The following is a 21,183-nucleotide window of genomic DNA, read 5'->3' on the forward strand; positions in this document are numbered from 1 at the left end:
AGTTTGTTGATATTTATATTATATATTTAATAGTAATCAACCCTTACTGTTAATTATGATGATGTGAGCTGCTGTGGCTGAAATGCCAGGGCTTCATTTTTGTCCCAGTCTGCCCCTGCATTTAGCAACTTTTCCCACTCAATTCTGCTGCAAAGAGAGTGGGAGAAGCTGTATAACATAAGTCACAGCAGAGGCGCACACACAGGCAGAGAAGGAAAAGGGGAGGGGATGGGAAGGGTGAAAAGGGTGATAAAGCTACGTGGGGATTGCAACCGTGCTGCAGCAAGGCAATTTGGTCATGTGACGTCTAGTGACAAATCAAGGAGCCAATTGCGGATCTCACTGAAAAATTGTTGGCAACACAGCATAGCCTGTCCCCATAGAAAGCAAATGTAAGCTAGGCCTATGCACGCCTATAGACAGGTTTGTTGTTTAGCAACAAAACAGACAAGTGCGAGGCTGGCTTAGATTGTTGACAACACGCAAACCATATTTCCTCTCCAATGTTTATTGAAAACATAAATACATTTGCACAATGAGCACTTGTCTCTCAAATACATTGTTACAGTTGTTGGTTAGCTAACGAATGAGCCATATTAGCATATACGTGACATCAGTCAAAACACCTCAAGATATATCAATAACAAGATGAGAGCTGAAACGAGCAACCTAGAATTCCCCAAATGCTAGCTTCTTGTCATTGTTGCTAGCTATCTGTCTATCTAGAATCACAACACACAGACTTCCGCCACATTGAAGCGTGCACATTGTTTTTGTGACATTGTCAGCTAACCCGTCTATATGGGGAAACATCTGCCAGGCGGCCAGCTAAACTGTATTTCTATTCAGTAATTTGTTATTCATAGAATGAATAGACAATGAATTATGATGAAGATGAAGGTAGCTAACAACAATCTTTAGGAGGAAGGTCATTTTCCTGCACATGGTGAAATTCAATAGATAGGGCCTAATGGATAAAGTAATGTTTCATGACGCACTGTTATAACAAGCAACACTGTGTGTGCTATCATATAATAGCTTTATTAAATGTAAAAAAAAATAAGTTCAGTACATTCATATTCATGTGGATCTGTGCATTAGGAGGAAAGTGAACAATAAAATATTGAGATATGCCATTAGAGGAAGTGTTAAGGATGCCAAAAAGTTTGGTATTGACTTTTACCTCAATAGCTGTGATTATAATATTGTCCCCATAAGTATGAGAATCTCTGCAGATATACTAGGTAGTAGGCTACATAAAATATATATATAATTCTAACCAATGGGCCAAATCAATAGAATTGAATCAACAAAAGATGAGTTTCACCAATGGAATACAGAGTGATAAAAGTGGAGAATGCTTATCTCTCTAAGGTTACAACTATTGTTAAAGAGCAGTGACTCCACCACAGTACTCAGATTTGCAATGATAATAACATGACAATACAACGTATTTGATCTTAGGCACGATTTCCATTAATATATATTTTGTTCATGACATGTAAACAGATAATTGCACTTTTGTTCATTGGTTATAACCTACAAGTGAGGAAGGAAGGCCATTACATTTATAGGATTTTGACACATTAGTGAAGAAACATGATAGAAGCATGTTCACATCTCTATAAATCTCATTACCTGATGAAACAAAAAGAGACACACCCTGTTCAATTTAACAGTCCAAAGTGGCAACAAAGTGACTTCATAAGTTCTCCTTCACAAGGTATAAAAGTGAAACTGAGAAGACTACCAAAGCAAAATTACAAAATTAACATTAAGTAAAGTGATTGCAGGTTGATTCATATTTAACATTTTCCATTATTATTAAAACTTAGATCAGTTTATTAATTTCTATCTAGTGCGAATATTGCTCTTCTTCCTTCACAGTTTGTGTCTTCAAACAGATGCATTGTGAACAAGATTGCCGCCAAAGCTATGTATCTGAAGCCGCGATGGAGTCGAGGCTGATGCTGTCTGCTTCGGAATATTCGTCGCTGTGGATTGGGATCGTCTCGATGCCAACCTTCCCCATTGCAAAGTTGATGAAGACCTGGAGGGGAATGAATGATTCAACAGGATCAGTGACTGGGTTGGTTGTTTCTGACTGATTTACATACTTCTCACAGAGGGTTCTACATGGAACCCAAAATTATTCTACCTGGATCCAAAAAGGGGACAACCAAAGAACCCTTTTGGAACCTATTTTTCTAAGAGTGTTGGTTGTAGGTTCATGCCCTCTCTCAGTTACTCTGATTACGATTCAAAACCTCTTTTTGTACCTTGATTTCTGAAGTGTGAAGACATAATGGCATTTTAAGTCTGTTAGGTCTCTCTCTCCCTCCAACAGACTCCCCGCCTCGGTTTCTCTCTCTTTCTTTCTCTCTCTTATTCTGACACCCCATCACTCACTCTCTCCGTCTGCCTTTCTCTCCGTGTCACTCTCTCTCCCTTCCACCCTCCACCATCCTTCCCTCCCTCTTTCGGACCATCCCTCTCTCTCTCACCTCATCCAGGGTAGTCTGGCTGACAGAGAAGTGCTTGATCTGCAGAGCGGCCTTGTTAGACTCCAGCTGGTCAAAGATGTCCGCCACACCTCCAGGTGCCACAGGCACATGATACTCCACCATGGAAGAGTGCTGGTCCTGGGAGGAGGAGACATTAGGGCACATCTCAATCAATCAATCAGGTGCCACATGTCATAAACTGTGCCGTTCTACAGTACAAAGGCAAACCGCATGAACTACATTTTTTATTTACTGCTAAATCTGACTTCAAAGTATTTTTCTATCTTGACAGGCAACCATTTCTGATCAACTGGCTTGTTCTTGTGTCAGGAAATTAAATACAACATTAATCAGATAATATACCTGACCGTAACAGATCAAAGATGTTTGACCAAATTTGTAGTTACTGCGTTTTGCCATTATAGTGCAGTGTGTGTGAATGTGCTTTGTGGGAATTTTATAGAAATGTATTTTATACTGGCACAAATCGGATTTCCCTCTGGGGATCAGTACAGTTCATTCATTCAGTACCCCAGACCAGACTGTCCCAGGTATCTTACCTTGAGGTACGTGCTGGGGAAGTGGCACTGCATGAAATTGGTGATGACCTCTACGTCACAGGAAGACACAGCCAGGTACATCTTCACCGTGAAGCCGCTGCCAAACCTGAGAGAAACACATATCATCACGAAGGAATGTTGACTATTTTATTACCAATCAGAGTTAATGTCTGTTGGAAGGGGGGATATTAGGCAGTAGGGAACCGGCATGAGGGCCTTCTACGACTTCAGAAAAGGCCTAAGGATTTATAAAATATTTGTTGTAGTTTTAAAATATACATTTACTTTTAATTTCTATTTAATCTTTTCAATAATATTTCAATTATATTCTAACTATAGCAAAATCAGAGTAACAGTCAGTATCTGGTGTGGCCACCAGCTGCATTAAGTACTGCAGTGCATCTCCTCCTCATGGACTGCACCAGATTGACCAGTTCTTGCTGTGAGATGTTACCCCACTCTTCCACCAAGGCATCTGCAGGTTCATGGACATTTCTGGGGGGAATGGCCCTAGCCCTCACCCTCCGATCCAATAGGTCCCAGACCTGCACAATGGGATTGAGATCCGGGCTCTTCGCCATGGCAGAACACTGACATTCCTGTCTTGCAGGAAATCACGCACAGAACAAGCAGTTTGGCTGGTGGCATTGTCATGCTGGAGGGTCATGTCAGGATGAGCCTGCAGGAAGGGTACCACATGAGGGAGGAGGATGTCTTCTCTGTAACGCACAGCATTGAGATTGCTTGCGACAACAAGCTCAGTCCGATGATGCTGTGACACAGACCATGACGGACTCTCCACTTCCAAATTGATCCCGCTCCAGAGTACAGGCCTTGGTGTAACGCTCATTCCTTTGACGATAAACGCGAATCCGACCATCACCCCTGGTGAGACAATACCACGACTCGTCAGTGAAGAGCACCTTTTACCAGTCCTGTCTGGTCCAGTGACGATGGGTTTGTATCCATAGGCGATGTTGTTGCCGGTGATGTCTGGTGAGGACCTGCCTTACAACAGACCTACAAGCCCTCAGTCCAGCCTCTCTCAGCCTATTGCGGACAGTCTGAGCACTGATGGAGGGATTGTGCGTTCCTGGTGTAACTCGGGCAGTTAATGTTGCCATCCTGTACCTGTCCCGCAGGTGTGATGTTTGGATGTACCGATCCTGTGCAGGTGTTATTACACGTGGTCTGCCACTGCGAGGACGATCAGCTGTCCGTCCTGTCTCCCTGTAGCACTGTCTTAGGCGTCTCACAGTATGGACATTGCAATTTATTGCCCTGGCCACATCTGCAGTCCTCATGCCTCCTTGCAGCATGCCTAAGGCAAATTCACGCAGATGAGCAGGGACCCTGGGCATCTTTCTTTGGGTGTTTTTCAGAGTCAGTAGAAAGGCCTTTTTAGTGTCCTAAGTTTTCATAACTGTGACCTTAATTGCCTACCGTCTGTAATCTGTTAGTGTCTTAATGACCGTTCCACAAGTGCATGTTCATTAATTGCTTATGGTTCATTGAACAAGCATGGGAAACAGTGTTTAAAACCTTTACAATAAAGATCTGTGAAGTTATTTGGATTTTTACAAATTATCTTTTAAAGACAGGGTCCTGAAAAAGGGACGTTTCTTTTTTTGCTGAGTTTAGCTTTAGCTTTTTTGTTGTAGGCTAGTGTGCAGCAGCTGCAGCAGGTGTTATTGAAGAGGATGTTGTTGCTAATTTGTTAGCTTCGCCCTTTTCAAGATTAACTTTCAGCAAGAAGTTAAAGACGTCCTCCAGAGATTTTTGAACTTTTACTGTTGAAAATCTATATCCAAATTATAAATGCAGTAAAGTACATACACTAAAGGGTAAAAAAAATATATATTTTGCTAAATAGTGTTCAGACACAACTGCAAACTTCAAGGAGTAGAGTATTCAAGGAGTTAGTCTGATGAGAGTCTGTGATGTCAGAAAACTGTCTCAGAGCTTGTTGGTATCAGACCTCATGTTCTGATACCGTCTGCCTGATGTGGGTGGGCTCCTTCATGATTCTTTAAGATAACTGGTTACTTTGTGTACTGAATGTGAACATTTTGTTTTAATGAGAAATAAGACTTGTACATTTTGATTGGGAAATGCTTAGCCTAATGGTTGGGTTTTTGTTTTATGATTGAGACCTACTGGCTTATTATGTCTGAGTGAATGTACTGCTTATTCTATAACATCATGCTATGTGTGACTGCTGTCTTTCTATAAGCCTTAGCTATGTCTTTTACAAAAAGTACAGTCACTGTCCTTACAGCATCACCAACCTGTCACACTCACATTCTTTGATATGTCACTGTTGTCGCTTTTGGTGATAGTATGATAGCGATGGCGTTAGGCTACCATAGGTTGTGTAAGCAGTTAGGTTGTTGTTGCTAGTAGCATTATCCGTGCTGGGGCTGTCTGTGTGAGTGGCATCCCGAAGCGTGGCTCAGCCTCAGGCCTGTTTGATTCAGTTGGGTGCATTAAGTGATGCTATGTTTCTGTTATTTTCCTTGATTTTTTGAGTTTGGTACAATGTGTTGGAAGATGTTTTACCTCCACCGAAGGCCTAGGTCCAATAGTCACGGTTTGACACTAATATTTGTCTACAAGCTACAGCCTAGCATACAGTTAGCCTGGTCCCAGATCTGTTTAAGTTGTCATTGTGCAGTAGTTGGCTATACAACATAAAGAGATCTGGGAACAAGCTAGCCTAGAGTACAGGAAACAAACGTCAGATCAGTCAGAGAACAATAGGAATAGCCTGGTCCTAGATCTGTTTGTACTGTCTTGCCAACTCCTATGGCCGTTTTCATGCCAAACAATGATCATATGAGTTGGCAAGGCAGCACAAGCAGATCTGGGACCAGGCTAGGTGTACGATACAGGGAACAAATGATGAGTCAGAGAACAATAGGAATATGTGGGTCCCAAATCTCTTTCGGCTGTTGTAATGCCAAACAATTACTGTTATAGGAGTTTGCAAGGCAACACAAAAAAAAACTGCAACCAGCCCAGCATAGGCTCTGGTACAGAGAACAACAGATCAGTGAGAAAACAATAGGAGGAGAGCAGCAGAGGACCAGAGGTGACTAATGACTAGCTGAGAGGGGATGAGAGAGGAAGGAGAGGTGGAGGAGAGGGGAGGACGAGAGGCCACTGACCTGTTCTTGATGTGCTGCAGGGAGCCCAGACACCTGAACTGACCCTTCACCATGATGGCCAGACGGGTGCAAAGAGCCTCGCACTCCTCCATACTGGAACACACACACACACACACACACACACAGTAGAAGTTATAGAGGGAAAATGAACCATTATCTATCAGAATATACAACATATACTGCAACAAGCACACACACATTTGAGTTTAGTTGACAATTTTAAAAGACACATAAAAAAACACGTAAAATCACTGAGGATGAGACAAGGAAGTCAGAGACGTATTTCCATTGTTGTCCTTATGATGGGAGATTAATTCTTATTATTATAAACTGGGTGGTTCAAACCCTGAATGCCGATTGGCTGAAAGCTGTGGTATATCAGACCATATACCACGGGTATGACAAAACAACATCTTCTAATTACAATGGTAACCAGTTTATAATAGCAATATGTCACCTCGGGGGTTTGTGGTATATGGCAAATATACCACGGCTAAGGGTTATATCCAGGAACTCTGCATTGTGTCGTGCATAAGAACAGCCCTTTGCTGTGGTATATTGACCATATACCACACCCCCCGGGGCCTTACTGCTTAATTATATAACTCATACAGTATACTGCGTAGCTTCACAGAAACCCAGTACCTTCCCTAATTTTATGATCACTCAATATCTTTATTAAAGATACTTTCTAAAAAATGTTGTGTAAAAGACAGGCTATATAGTACAGTATCTTTTTTTTTTTTTAAAGGTCATCGGATTGTAGAGGCGTTGGAGAGGTAGGGACGTTTACCTGTGAGAGGTGAGAACTACAGCACACTTCCCCTTGATTTCCTCTGAGATGATCTTCCACAGGTGACGTTTGGAGCGAGGGTCCATACCTGAGGTAGGCTCGTCCTGAGGAGAGAGGGACAGAGGAAAAGAGGAGAGAGGTGAGTTCAAGTGAGATGGAATAGGGAGGAGTGAATGCCTGGTGCTTGACCTGTGTAGTGGTCAAACTTGACTTATGTAAAGGTGAGGTAAGACACTGATGTCTGTCTGAAGATGTCCTAATATGGACACCATATTTAGGACTGAGATAAGGCTTTCACCGGAGGAGCAGCAGCAATATGTTTGCTTCAGTATGAGGCCTAAGCCACAGGAAATAGGGGTGCTGAGGGTGCTGCAGCACCCACTGAAATAAAAAATATGAATAAAAATGTAATAAACACATTTCTGAGGATTTCCTAAAATGGACACCATACAGTACAGTGATGAGATGAGTATCTGCAACATTGTGTTAGCAGTAGGTATGATGATGTCACACTGTTAATTTGACAGATTGATGAATGGGTGTTGCTCTCGGATGGGTCCTTATCTGTGTGTGTGTGTGTGTGTGTGTGTGTGTGTGTGTGTGTGTGTGTGTGTGTGTGTGTGTGTGTGTGTGTGTGTGTGTGTGTGTGTGTGTGTGTGTGTGTCCTCACCAGCAGCAGTATATTCGGGTGTCCTATGAGTGCCAGGGCAGTGGAGAGCTTCCTACGGGTTCCACAGCTGTAACTGTCACTGATGGTGTGTCTATGGTACCCCAGCTCCAGCTTCTTCAGTAGGTAATTGACCACCTGGGAGGGAGAAAGGACAAGAGAAACCAGTTTGGGTTAAAAAAATAAATAAATCCAGTTACGTATATACCTATTATGGAGAAAAGAAGAATACATACTTTATTTTCCATTTTGTGAGAAACTGAAATCTTTCTAAAGATTATTTTGGGTAAAAAAACAGAGACCTGTTACCTACTGTAAAACTTCAAATGCAATCTCAAATAGCCTCCTGTCCCTTTTTTTCAAGCCGAGCATCAGCACACATTTCAGCAAATAAATGTTTCAAATAAACCTGTGCCTAAATGAATTGTTTAGGAGTGAACTTCAGTGAGTACTGTAAATATTGTGCAAAAGAAGATAAAGGAAAGCAACATCATTGCCATGGATGACACAGCAGTGTGGTTTGGCATGGTCGGCTCAACTACGTGGGATACAAGGCTCAACGAGTCAGAGAATGATGCTTAAGTGCAAAATCAGGGGGGTGTATGATAGGCAGCCTAGTCTTTGCAAGTCTGATCTGCAATTGATTTGTTAGTATAATGTTTATACTGGCCATACTGGTCACAATTAACAGTGTGGTATTCTTTTCAACATTTTATTGAGCAAAACCTGTCTGCATTGAGGAAATAAATGCCTGGCTCAAATAGAAGCCTCTTTCTACTAAGCACTGGTTGTTTTCAGTGATTGAAGCAAATAAACTCCTGGGCTATTACTCGAAGACTTACAGATATACTGTAAAACCTATTATGGAGGAATGTTAAGAAGAATAGGATACTTTACTTTTTGTTTAGAAATGTAAACGTGTCTTCTGTCTAGTTAAAGAGACCATTTTGGGTTAAAAAGCACCGGGGTCCAGCAGTTATATACCTATTACCCAGATGAATATCTAGTTTGACTTTTCCGCCATGCATTTTTAATGACATTTGGCAATCAAGGGTGGGCTTGGTTGTTTTGTGTGCTATATTACCTGTCTTCACTACCTATGTACATTTGCAAGCTTAAACCAGTCTGAGGAAGAACATAGTCTGCTTGCAATCTATCAATTTAAACCAAAAAAGCTATAAGCTCGAGTTGACTAATAAGCAATTGACATTGACTGAGAGCAACAACACATTGAATTGTCTATGTGTGCATCAAAGACATTAACAGTATGCTAGACTTTTTGTTGCATTTAAAATAATCCATATTACATGCACCATAAAAACCCTAGACAGTGGAGCTGCTCTAAATGCAACTGTTTTATATTCATTCTACACTAAGGCTCCTTTACAGCAATCTTAAGCATGAGCTATTTTCCCATAGGTCGACAACATTTACACATGATTGTCTTTTGTATTCCTGGTTAATAGTCCTGAGCAAAGATATAGAACGCCTTTCAAAGTCCACACCCTTTAAGTCCTGAAAAATCTCTCTGGTCCGCCCCAGGTACACTTCGATTAACTTTGTATAATAAACAGCTTTATAACATATGTGTTCCATGGATAAAGACACAACATCAATCAAATGTGAATTTTGAATGATTATCTAGCTAAAACGTTGATAAGAAAATATCTAACAGTTAGTTCAAAAGTATGTTCGGTCTCCTAGATTGTACTAACAGTAAGTGTACTAACATTTAGTTTAAAAGTGCTATTTTATTCTCTCTTCAGGTGGCCTTTACAACCGAGCTATAATGTTTCCCCTGAATAAATAGTGGCTAAACCATGTAAATATGAACCAACCCCATTAAGGCATTAGGCCTTGGTCTAACTACCTCAAGTTATGACTGTCTGATGAAGAGCATTACAGAGGAGGGAGGCTATATATAAACCAACCTATCCCTGTGAATTATTTTAAGACTATAACCACTGTTGTTATGGTATTAAAGCCATTGTTGTCTCTCTCTCTTTCTCTCCCTCCCCCCTCTACCTATCTGTGTGAATTACCTAAGACTAGCAGCCACTGTTGTTGTGGACATTAAAGCCATTTTTGTCATCACCCTGAACGGAACAGAGAATCGTAACGACAGCAATAATGGCCAGAGCCCTTGTAAGGCTCTGGTATAATGGAGATTATGGCGAGTCATCCGCATCATTTCTGTGTCTGATTGGCTGTTTGTATCTATTGGTGACATCATTGAGGTTGTCAGAGCCTATCAGTGTAACGGGGCTGATCTGTCCAAAATGAAAGGATAGAGAGGGAGGAGGGGAGAGGAGAGGGAGGTTAAGAGAGAGAGAGGGTGGGGAGGAAGGGGAAAGAGAGGGTGGTAGAGGGAGCCCTTGATATATGCTATACATCCTCAAAAACCCACACAGTCAAAGGAGGCTAGCTTTCCCCCTTTGTAAGCAGATCTGGGTCATCATGTATATGTATTATTCTCTCTAAATATGATTCACATGTGACTTGTGACCTCTTGTGACTTGTCAGATAGAAAAAGATTCTAATTATCTCATTATCTTTGACTGTTCTCCGTGCAGACTTCATCAGTATTACAGCGAGAGAGAAACATCAGAAACACTCACTCTCCATAATAATCCTGGGAGAATGAATGCACAGATTGATTACCTTTCTGAGTGATGAATTAGGTGGAGCAGTGCCTGCGGTGAACTGTCAAACATGATCCTCTCATCATAGCATGATCTCTCTGCTAGGAAGAAAAATCCATCTGGATCCATTGATACATCCACTACAGTCTGCCTTAATTGGAAAACAGAGGTAACCAAGCACAGCTCTGTCTAAACTACATTCAACTTTATACCAGCCCGGTGTACTGTATCTTTAAGGGTTCTTCACTAGGTTTCTCGGTCTTACTCATAGTGAGTGTTCCAGCATTTAGTACTACAATAGCTAGTGATGGAACTTTTATCCTTTCTGATTCAAAAGTCGATCTGTTGATGTTGTTCTCTGTGTTTTGATGGACAGCAAAGGACAAAATGAGTACAGTGTCATGCTAGATGTCAATCTTAACTTTTTTAATTTTGTTATTCTGTTATGTTGATGTTCTCCATGCTTTGATGAGAGCAAAGTAGGAAAGAGTACCTCAGTACCTAGCTAGATTTCAGTATTTTATTTTCAGATTCTGAAGTTCTTCTGTTGATGTTGTTCTCTGTGCTTTGATGTAAAGCAAAGAAGAAAGGATTACAGCACCTAGCTAGATATGGGTCTTTTATTTTCAGATTTTAACATTGTTCTGCAATGGTGATGTTGTTCTCTGTGCTTTGATGAAAGATAAGTGTATTGTTGTGGGTGTAAGGGAGGGCCATATCTCAATGGGGAGAAACACAGTTACCCAGATCCTGGGTGACACAATCCACCCTCTACACGGTCACAAAGAAAACACAAGTCCTCTATGGTTGTGGGATGTCTTACCCGGTCTATCTCTCTCTTGGAGATGCCTCGGATGCGGGCATAGAAGTACATGTGCTCCTCCCCTGTCAGCAGGTCATCCAAAGCGTCCACTTGGGGACAGTAGCCAATGTTGATGCCCTCGTTACGGCAGTCAATGATGTCAACCATCCTCCTGAAAGCACGTACGCAGATAGAGATTTAAAAGAGTGTAAGAGGTGAAATGGTTTCTAGGCTCTCAGGATATGGTTCTGAATAATACAGGCAGGCGACGTGAGAAAAGTATATTTCACTTTTAAAAAATGTATCTCACAAGAGCATAATTGCAGGGGATAATCAAATGGATCATATGTTCAAATCCATTAATGAATGAATATTTGTAAAATACAGTGCATTCAGGAAAGTATTCAGCAGCGATTACAGCCTTGTGTCTTCTTGGGTATGATGCGACAAGCTTGGCACACCTGTATTCGGGAAGTTTCTCCCATTCTTCTCTGCATATCATCTCAAGCTCTGTCAGGTTAGATGGGAGCATCGCTGCACAGCTATTTTCAGGTCTCTTTCAGGTTCAAGTCTGGGCTCTGGCTGGGCCACTCAAGGACATTCAGAGACTTGTCCCCGAAGCCACCCCTGCGTTGTCTTGGCTGTGTGCTTAGGGTCATTGTCCTGTTGGAAGGTGAACCTATGCCTCAGTATGAGGTCCTGAGCACTCTGGAGCAGGTTTTCATCAAGGATCTCTCTGTACTTTGCTCCGTTCATTTTTCCCTCGATCCTGACTAGTCTTCCAGTCCCAGCCTCTGAAAAACATCCCCACAGCATGATGCTGCCACCACCATGCTTCACCGTAGGGATGGTGCCAGGTTTCCTCCATATGTGACGCTTGGCATTAAGGCCAAGTAGTTCCATCTTGGTTTCATCAGACCAGTTAATCTTGTTTCTCATGGTCTGAGTCCTTTAGGTGCCTTTTGGCAAACTCCAAGCGGGCTGTCATGTGCCTTTTATTGAGGAGGGGCTTCCGTCTGGCCACTCTACCATAAAGGCCTGATTGGTGGAGTGCTTTAGAGATGGTTGTACTTTAGAGAAGGTTCTTCCATCGCCACAGAGGAACTCTGGAGATCTGTCAGAGTGACCATAGGGTTCTTGGTCACCTCCCTGACCAAGGCCCTTCTCCACCGATTGCTCAGTTTGGCCAGCGGCTAGGTCAAGGAAGAGTCTTGGTGGTTCCAAACTCCTTCCATTTAAGAGTGATGGGGCTACTGTGTTCTTGGGGACCTTTAATGCTGCAGAAATGTTTTGGTACCCTTCCTCAGATCTGTGCCTCGACACAATCCCATCTCGGAGCTCTACGGACAATTCCTTTGACCTCATGGCTTGGTTTTTGCTCTGACATGCACTGTCAACTGTGGGACCTTATATAAATGAGGTATTTCTGTTTTCTATTTTTAATACATTTACTAAATTTTCTTAAAACCTGTTTTTACTTTGTCATTATGGGTGTGTAGGTTGGTGAGTAAAAACAATTATTTCATACATTTTAGAATAAGACTGTAACGTAACAAAATGTGGCAAAAGGGAAACGTTCTGAATACTTTCCGAATGCACTGTATAAGGTAATGTAACACATATTACACCATAGCCTTACCCATCCCAGTCCTTGATCTGTGCTGTCCCTTCAGTAGGGCTGATGTCTCCAGTCAGCATCTTAAAAGTGGTGGTCTTCCCTGCACCGTTCACCCCCAGTAGACCAAAGCACTGCACAGCACAACCACACTCATGTCAAGGACCAAAGCAGCCGCTGTACCAAACTCAGAATGAGACTTAATTTGGACTCATCCTCAAAGACTTAACTTAAGACTTGGACTTGCCTTAGACTTGCCTAAAGTGACCTATTGGCAAATCTTATAGTGATTTCATAAACTTTGTAAAGGGTGTGATTGTTGTAGAATCAGACGGAGCCTGAGTTTACCTCCCCAGCAGGAATGCCCACAGACAGCCTCTTGACGGCCTGGACCTTCTTGGCCAGGTGATGGTAGACCTTGGTCAGCTGGTTGACCTGCAGCAGGTCAGTAACAGCCGCTCCGCTGGTCACACGTTGGCACTCTGCCACAACATCCTCATCCTCGTCCTGGCTACCTGTCTGAGGCACTGCCTTCTTGGGGAAGATCAGGTTCCTATGGAGGAGAGGGATGGAGGGATGAGGAAGGGATAAAAAAAATATGTTTTATTGTCCCATACAACGGATAGGTGCAATTAAATGTTTTACAGGGTCAGCCATAGTAGTAACGTGCCCCTGGAGCAAATTAGGTTTAAGTGGCTTGCTCGAAGAGGGAGAAAGGGAGAAAGATTGTGAGAAAAGATGCATATGAGGATAACAGTAACAGAAGAACTCAGCAACATGTGGGGTCGTTGCCATACCATAGGAGTTGGTAAGACAGCAAAAACAGATCTGGGACCAGTTTAATTGTGCCCTACATGCCCACCATGCCTCCCACATCCATATATCATCATTGCCCATTCCAATCTGCTATAGTTCCCTATCACCACAGCAGACTCACCTGACTTTACGTATGAGCCACTTGTTGAGCAGCAGACGCAGGGTGAAGCCAATGAAGCCTTGGAGGAAGAGGGAGACGAACATCCAGCCCAGCATGTCCATGGCGAAGGGGTTCTTATAGGCGTCCACTCCATACACACTGAGGATCTGGACCTGCATCTCAACCCTGGCCAGCTCCATCAGGCCGTTCCCAAAACTAAACTGGGGGAAGATCAGGAACACATAGGACAGGATGCTGTACACCTCGTGTATCCTCTGTGGAGAGAGAAAGAGAAGGAAAAATAGATAGGGAGAGAGAGGTGTCAGCACTTCATCCAGGAGCTGGAATATCTAATAACCCGCAGAAGGGGTGCTCATTCCATGGGATGTCAACTAGGTAAACAAAGAATGAGTTCAATTATTTAACAATATTGAAAGGAAGTTCAAAACCCCTCTTTGTTTACCTAAGAAGAACAATTCTTTATCAAACCTAAAGAGTAATGGACTCAGAAACCCCTTCGATATAAAAAGGCAATCAGAACAAAAGTCTGAACTACACATCCGTTCAGGGAAAGATCTTTTCAACATGGCTCCAGTCATAAAATGGCTCCTTCAGTCATCTCTACATTGTGCTGCTCACTTCATCGTTCTCATTGAGTTGTCCCAGGAAGAAGACGATGGAGGTGGAGATGATGGTGTTGGTGCTGATGAAGAGGTTGATGCACACGTAGCTGATGAAGGCCATCTCTGCATCCTTAAAGACCCCTGACAGCAGGTACATCCACGGGAATGTGGCAAACCTGAAAACAACATGACACTTGTCAGTCTTTACATTGTAACATGTTATTTAATGTTCAATGCATGAGACATTTAGTCTCTCTAATGACAGACTGTTAAACATAGCAAGCTAGCACACGTGATATTTGGTTCTGGGTTATGATATTATGATTACAACTTTCAGCCTTTAACTTGCAACTAATCTCTCGTGAAAGACTCTGTGGAGGTGGTGCTTGATGTGAAGGCAAGGATTTTTACCAGAACATGTGGGTGGTTCTGTATTGGGGAGCAGCTGAATCTGATGTTTCCACTAGCTCAGGCTTCAACACTTTTGCCCCCACAACTAGATGGAATAGAGCTAGCGCACGTACGATTTCATTTTCTGGGTTCTGAGATTCACTTGCAACAGATGATGAATGCATGATTTGCTTCATCTCATTGTAATTGACTCCGTGGCATGACTATATGAAACAAGAGACCAAGCCAGAGAACTTTGAAAAATAAAGAAAAAATTAAAGAAACTTTAACTCCATTTTCAAGGAGAGTAAACACTTAAACCACAAAAGCTAAAAGAGAAGAAGATAAATGAGTTCCTTTATATATTCCCCCATGGTGAGACCCTATCCTCTCTCCTCTTACTCTAAATGATCTGCCTTTTTCTTTTGATTGGGGTGCCTGGGTCAAGGGAAAGTGTGTGCAGAGGGAAGTGAGTGGAAGAGAGGAGAGGGGGAGAGAGAAATAGAGAGAGGGGGGGAGAAGAGAGAGATGAGAGGGTGGTGGAGGAGGCTGTGGGGCAGTCAGACTGACTAAATAGGAGAGACCATCTGCTCCAAGCCAAGCTGCCACACAGAAGCAGAGAAACCAGTCCAGAGTATGTATAGGCAGACAGACCGGCAGGCAGGCAGACAGACAGGCTGCTGTGAAAGGGGAATCACACTGAAGTAGGCTCTGAATTGATGGAATTCTGCTTCACAATCCACCTTGCGTGAAATAGACTGAGGTCTTAAGAAAACATGTTCAGTAGCAAGCAACCACCCATCACTTAGTGACAAGAAATGGTTTCATCCTTTGATGAAACCTCCCCACCTGCTTGAGTTGATAGTACTGGGGAGCTACTGTGTATATGGTACTCAAGGAAAGGAAGGTGTGATCTTCCAGCAACTGAGATCCTTCACCTCTGACATGGATAAGGGAACCTGTACTGTGTGTGTGTGTGTGCAGTCACTTTGGTGATACCCACCCACCCAAAGTGTGTGTGTGTGTGTGTGTGTGTGTGTGTGTGTGTGTGTGTGTGTGTGTGTGTGTGTGTGTGTGTGTGTGTGTGTGTGTGTGTGTGTGTGTGTGTGTGTGTCTGTCCATCTGAGTGTGTGTGTGTGTGTGTGTGTGTGTGTGTGTGTGTGTGTGTGTGTGTGTGTGTGTGTGTGTGTGTGTGTGTGTGTGTGTGTGTGTGTGTGTGTGCCTGCATGTGTTTGTCCGTCTATCTGTGTGTGTGTGTGTGTGTACTTACCCAAACATGACCAGCAGCAGACTCACAGCAGCGAGGTTCTGCCTGTCAGTAAAGGCTGGGAGCTGAAAGGCTGCTATCGTGGCAATTGAGAGAGCGACTGGGACCATGTATAAGGCCTGGAGAAACAGGAACGCTTAACACACCGTAGTACACTGGTCGCTTAAATACATCACATACATCAAACTGTAGAATCAATGGCAACTGCCTCTTTCAATAGTGGAAATCAATCAAGTTCATACCAGTCATATTCATTTAACAGCTAAACATCATATTCTTGTAGTCTACAATCCCAAAACAAATAAAGAAAAGGTGTGGGCCATAATTGACTGTATGAAGGAAGTGCAGGATGAGCAACATCAAGAATCTCCTGGCTAGCATTTTTGGACAATGCAGCAATGCTAGTGGAAATGTATTGTATCAGTTAGCCGTGCATGATGTGTTGACATAGTCCTACCATGTCATAGAAGAAGTTGATAGCCCAGTAGAAGGGTTCTCCAATCCCAGAGATGTGCTGCAGTGTCTTGGAGCCGCTGTGGTGCTCCTGGACCTCGTAGATCGCGAAGCTAGCCGTCATAATGGAGTAGCCAGTCAGGGCACACATAGCCACCAGGATATGGACCAGACCTTGCACTCTGGGGAGAGGGAGAGAGGGAGAAAGAGAAGAGAAAAAGAGAGAGGTCACTAAGCTGGGGGATCACACAGCCAAGTGTCCTCTTATAGCCAGAAGAGGATGGAGAACTGCTGATGTAAAAAGGGCTTTATAAATGCATTTGATTGATTGATCACCAGAGCCAAGTGTCCTATGTTTATTAGTCCTCCTATGAACTGTCCTGCCCTTATTTTACAGGCCTGGAAACATTGTTAGTAGGTTTCCATGCCAGCTGAGCCAGTAATTCATTTGAAGGGTTCATTGGAGAAACTCACAACAAACAGGATTTCATTAATAATAAATGGTCTCTCGCTAAGAGAGATGTTCCAACTCCAGCAGTGACAAGATAATAGCCACGAAGAAGAAATTACTGTTTTACCAACACCACCTGCCAGAGCTCTCCTACAATTTATGAATCGAACCAGCTGCTTCCTGCTATTGCGACATCTATGTGATAAAGATATTTTAAGAGGCATTGTTGAGAAGCGTCATGGTTGTCAGATTCATAGCAACTGGCTGGAGCTCTTTAAGATATTACCTACTGTGTCGTTGTCTTTGATGCCTCCCCATTCAAATTCACTCAGCTAGATTCATGCCTCCCCTTTACTTCTTTTGTTTTTGATCGAGCTACCCTACATGATTGGTGTTCTGCCTCCCTCTTCATTTCATTTGGCTAGGCTGCAGGAGGCAGGAGGACCACAGACAGAGGACCATGGACAAAGAGAATATGTTGGACGAGGATAGCTGAAAAATGAAAGAGAATCACTGGCAGAGGAACAAAGAGACAGGCTGTAGTGTGTCCTGTAACCAGAAGCAAAGACAGTCTTATTATCAGTATGGCCATACCGAACCCCACTAAGGCAGATGCATGCACACCATAGTGAGGACGAGACATCATTTGGGGTCATCTTCAACACGAGTGAGGCCAAAAATGATATTCGACACCACAAATTTTAGCTAGTGATTTTTGATTTCTCATCTGAAGGAAATGTTAAGATTGAAGTTAAAAGAAATACAGCAGTTGAGACTCAACTCAACAGATCTTTGATACTAATGAATGTCTTAAGGGAACCCCTTGATCAAAGCAGTGACCTTCTCCCTCAGAACAAAATGACAGGCTTTGGGCTAAAATTGGACCAGTGTGTGTGTGTTTAGTCGGGGGGACTGCCACACTGTATAGCCTAGACAATTAGGTCAATTAGTAACTGTAGACAACAAATATCAGCTATTGAATGTGATTTTTCATCTGATGGAAGAGCAAAAGTTAAGAGGTCACAAAACTTCCAGAGATCTTTGATAATGATGATGAAAGTATTGGGGAACATCTGTCTGAAAGCAGGGTTCTGTCCTCTGCTCTGTCAATTCCTCTTAGTCTGAAAAAAACAAAGCTAACCCAGGTTGTGGGTGGGGAAATACTGTCGCGATGCATAGCCTACGACTGAGAAGAGCAATCCCAGGTCACTAAAATAGCCTGCAGTCAGTGTTAAAAACAGCCACGGTCGGAGAAGTGGGATGCTCTGTGAATTACTCAACCTCTGCACCACCCTGAATAGTAAACACACATAGTCGTAGTCCCAAATTGCACCCTATTCCCTACAAAGTGCAATATTTTTGACCAGAGCCCTATGGACCCTTTTCAAAAGTATTGTACTATATAGGGAATAGGGTGCCATTTTGCACACATACACATTATATTGGGCCTGCTGTCTGTCCATAATCAATAATGCCAGCTCAGGAAAATCCATTTATCAAATCAGATATGGGTAAATACAGCAAGTCAGATTACATTAGGACTTTAATTTAAATGTCAGAGTTAGTCTCCATATAATCCTTGTTATCTCAGTCTAGCACTAGACTGGTTTCCTTTTGGAGATATCAACACAGGTTAATGATAGTAATAAACATTGAAGTATCTTTAGGTATGTCAGGCAGACACCGGATCATCAGGCTTTGGCTCGCCAACCAATATTGAAACAATCTCACGAGGACCAATGAAAGACGTGGTAACTCCGTTTAGCGACAAGTGACATACTATGCAGAGTGAACCAAGAGCAAGAAAGAGAGAGAAAGAGAAAGAGAGAGAAGAGGACGAGGGAGTGTGTGTACTGTGTTCTTACATGGCATCTTCTTCTTGTACTTCACCAGGATAGGGATGACTGGACACAGAGATGGCTGTATAGACACAAAAACAGACAATCAATTTAGCCACATTCATAAGATAAAACCATGACACTGCACAGATATACTGAACCAAGGATAAAACAAAAGAGTCAGCCAGAGTAGCGCTAGACACAATCCCTAGATTTCTCCTCCCTCTCCCTCCTCCTCCTTCCTCTCCTTCCTCCTCCTTCCTCTCCTTCCTCCTCCTTGGCCTGTGTGAGTCTACAGGTTACATTTGAATGATTGCATTCCTTCCTCCCCTCCTCCTCTACCCTCCCCTCGGCTCGCTTATTGACTGGGCAGACAGTACATTTCAGGTGGTGCTGAAATAAGGTTGAAACGCCAGTCTGCCTGCCTCAGTCCCTGAGTACACCTCTCAACACTCCCTGATTGCTATTCAGCCTGCATAGTGGTTGAAGACTGAGGAGAACACACTACTGCCCCCTGGCTCTAAACAATGGAACTGACCTTACTATGACCCAACTGTGAACACTTTCGTGCATGGATTTAACAATGGTGGAAACCCTTCAGCCAACGTTTACACAATCCACTGCTTTTAAATCTATGGCAGGAAGTGTGCAAATGCATACTTCTGGAAAAGGGTGCCAAATTGAGCCTTTCAGCCTTTAGGATCCAAAAGGGGTCTCTCTCTGAAAACTATTTTCAGAGGGTGTGTGTACGTTTGTGTGTGTGCGTTTTATTATTATTCTTTTATTTAACCTTTATATAACGAGGCAAGTCAGCTAATAACAAATTCTTATTTACAATGACGGCCTACACCGACCAAACCGGGACGATGCTGGGCCAATTCTGCGCCGCCCTATGGGACTCTCAATCACGGCCGGTTGTGATACAGCCTGGATGTGTGTGTGTGCCTAAATGCCTTTCAGCAGATTAGCTTGGTTTTAAAACTTGGCTCTGATACATACAATTGGATTTGAAAGTGAAAGTGATTCCAGGTAGTGTGGCTGATCAGTGTGAACCCCCTGAGAAGCTAGCTTCAACACACCAAGTTTTTAATACTGTTTATCAAATTACAATTGTTATGCTATCCCTAGAGCTGGTGCATCACAATTATTCAAGGTGCATTTCCAAGCTCTGATTTGATGAATTAGCGGAGCGTGAAACAGGCTCCTGGTGTCTTTAGAGATAAAGTTGCTGTTGTTTTCTTTCACAAAAATAGTCTTCTTGCGCTGCTCACCATAATTCTGTGGGTCCTTGCCGGCTGGAAGGCTGGTACGTAGGATGAAGTTGTTGAGGCTGTTTAGGTATGCAGGCATGGTATGGTGACCCTCAGGGTTGTACCAGACCTAGAAGACCAGAAAACACACACACACACACACACATACACACACACACACACACACACACAAACACACACACAAAAGTTCAAGTTCAAGTAGAACTTAAAGTTTGAAGACACACACATTCATGAATATCCCAGGATTGCAGCACATGCTTCTCGACATTTCTACTTCTAATTCTCTTATCTCTAATAATACACTTATCTTGAGGAGGTGTCTAAGTCTAAATCGCTAGCATCATTATCCCTCAGGGGCCATTTCAGATTCAGCCAAAAACATAATTGCTGCGAGTAGCTGCGATTAACAATGTTAACGATGACATTGATGGTGTAATAATCCCGTTCCATCTTGGTACAGTGGTTAGTGCTTCTGTATCATAACGGCTCCAATTAGGAAATCATGGCTAATTTAACCACTATACATCACAACAAGATAGCCTGGTTCTAGATCTGTATGTGCTGTATAGCCAACTGCTACAGTCATTATCAAGCCAAGCAAGACAGCACAAACAGATCTGGGACCAGGCTACCAACAAGAGATATACCGGTACTAGGACAGAAGAGCAGTTAAGACTGTTGTTTTCTTGGTGGGGGTAAGGACACAGGGTTTTTTATTCTGTACATAACAGCAGGAGGCTGATATAGGTACAGAGGGCAGTTACACTATAATAACCCATAAACATATATATTCATACATATTCAGTATGTATATAGTTACCTTGGAGAGGGTTCGGTTTGCGGGCACCTCCAAGAGGTCCATCAGGAGACTAGTTGGGAGTGCCCCCCCGAAATCAAAGCCGCCATACCTATGATGATTTGTTCATATATATAATTGATTATTATTTACATAATGTACACGTTTGCACACACACACACACACACACACACACACACACACACACACACACACACACACACACACACACACACACACACACACACACACACACAAGAGCTACACCACGTGTTTAGATACATGCACCACTTAGTAAAGCTGGATAATAACGAATATGGAAAGAGGACAGTGGGGAGAGAGAGAAATCATAGCCTCCGTACCTATCATAAATTGTTCATATAGGTATCGGTTATTCATTAGTAATAAGTCATTACCCAATGTTATTG

The 21,183-nt window shown here is 42.8% G+C and overlaps 1 protein-coding gene across 1 annotated transcript in view; it reads right to left on the reverse strand.

Moving 5' to 3' along the window:
* Window positions 1–488: 488 nt before the first annotated feature.
* The window catches only part of abca12 (ATP-binding cassette, sub-family A (ABC1), member 12), a 65,218-nt gene continuing 44,523 nt past the window's right edge, over window positions 489–21,183 (reverse strand). Inside the window, exons 44-59 of the mRNA XM_055878343.1 lie at window positions 20,780–20,867; window positions 19,960–20,068; window positions 18,716–18,770; window positions 16,404–16,581; window positions 15,950–16,065; window positions 14,306–14,465; window positions 13,688–13,941; window positions 13,099–13,303; window positions 12,775–12,884; window positions 11,157–11,307; window positions 7,695–7,829; window positions 7,025–7,128; window positions 6,232–6,324; window positions 3,065–3,170; window positions 2,505–2,642; window positions 489–2,050 (exon numbers count right to left, since the gene is read on the reverse strand). Of these exons, the coding sequence (XP_055734318.1) occupies window positions 1,934–2,050; window positions 2,505–2,642; window positions 3,065–3,170; window positions 6,232–6,324; window positions 7,025–7,128; window positions 7,695–7,829; window positions 11,157–11,307; window positions 12,775–12,884; window positions 13,099–13,303; window positions 13,688–13,941; window positions 14,306–14,465; window positions 15,950–16,065; window positions 16,404–16,581; window positions 18,716–18,770; window positions 19,960–20,068; window positions 20,780–20,867 (2,119 nt within the window). The 3' untranslated portion in view covers window positions 489–1,933. The remainder of the gene's footprint in view (window positions 2,051–2,504; window positions 2,643–3,064; window positions 3,171–6,231; window positions 6,325–7,024; window positions 7,129–7,694; window positions 7,830–11,156; window positions 11,308–12,774; window positions 12,885–13,098; window positions 13,304–13,687; window positions 13,942–14,305; window positions 14,466–15,949; window positions 16,066–16,403; window positions 16,582–18,715; window positions 18,771–19,959; window positions 20,069–20,779; window positions 20,868–21,183) is intronic.

Source organism: Salvelinus fontinalis, chromosome 23 (genome assembly GCF_029448725.1).
Source record: "Salvelinus fontinalis isolate EN_2023a chromosome 23, ASM2944872v1, whole genome shotgun sequence".
Lineage (NCBI taxonomy): Eukaryota > Metazoa > Chordata > Actinopteri > Salmoniformes > Salmonidae > Salvelinus > Salvelinus fontinalis.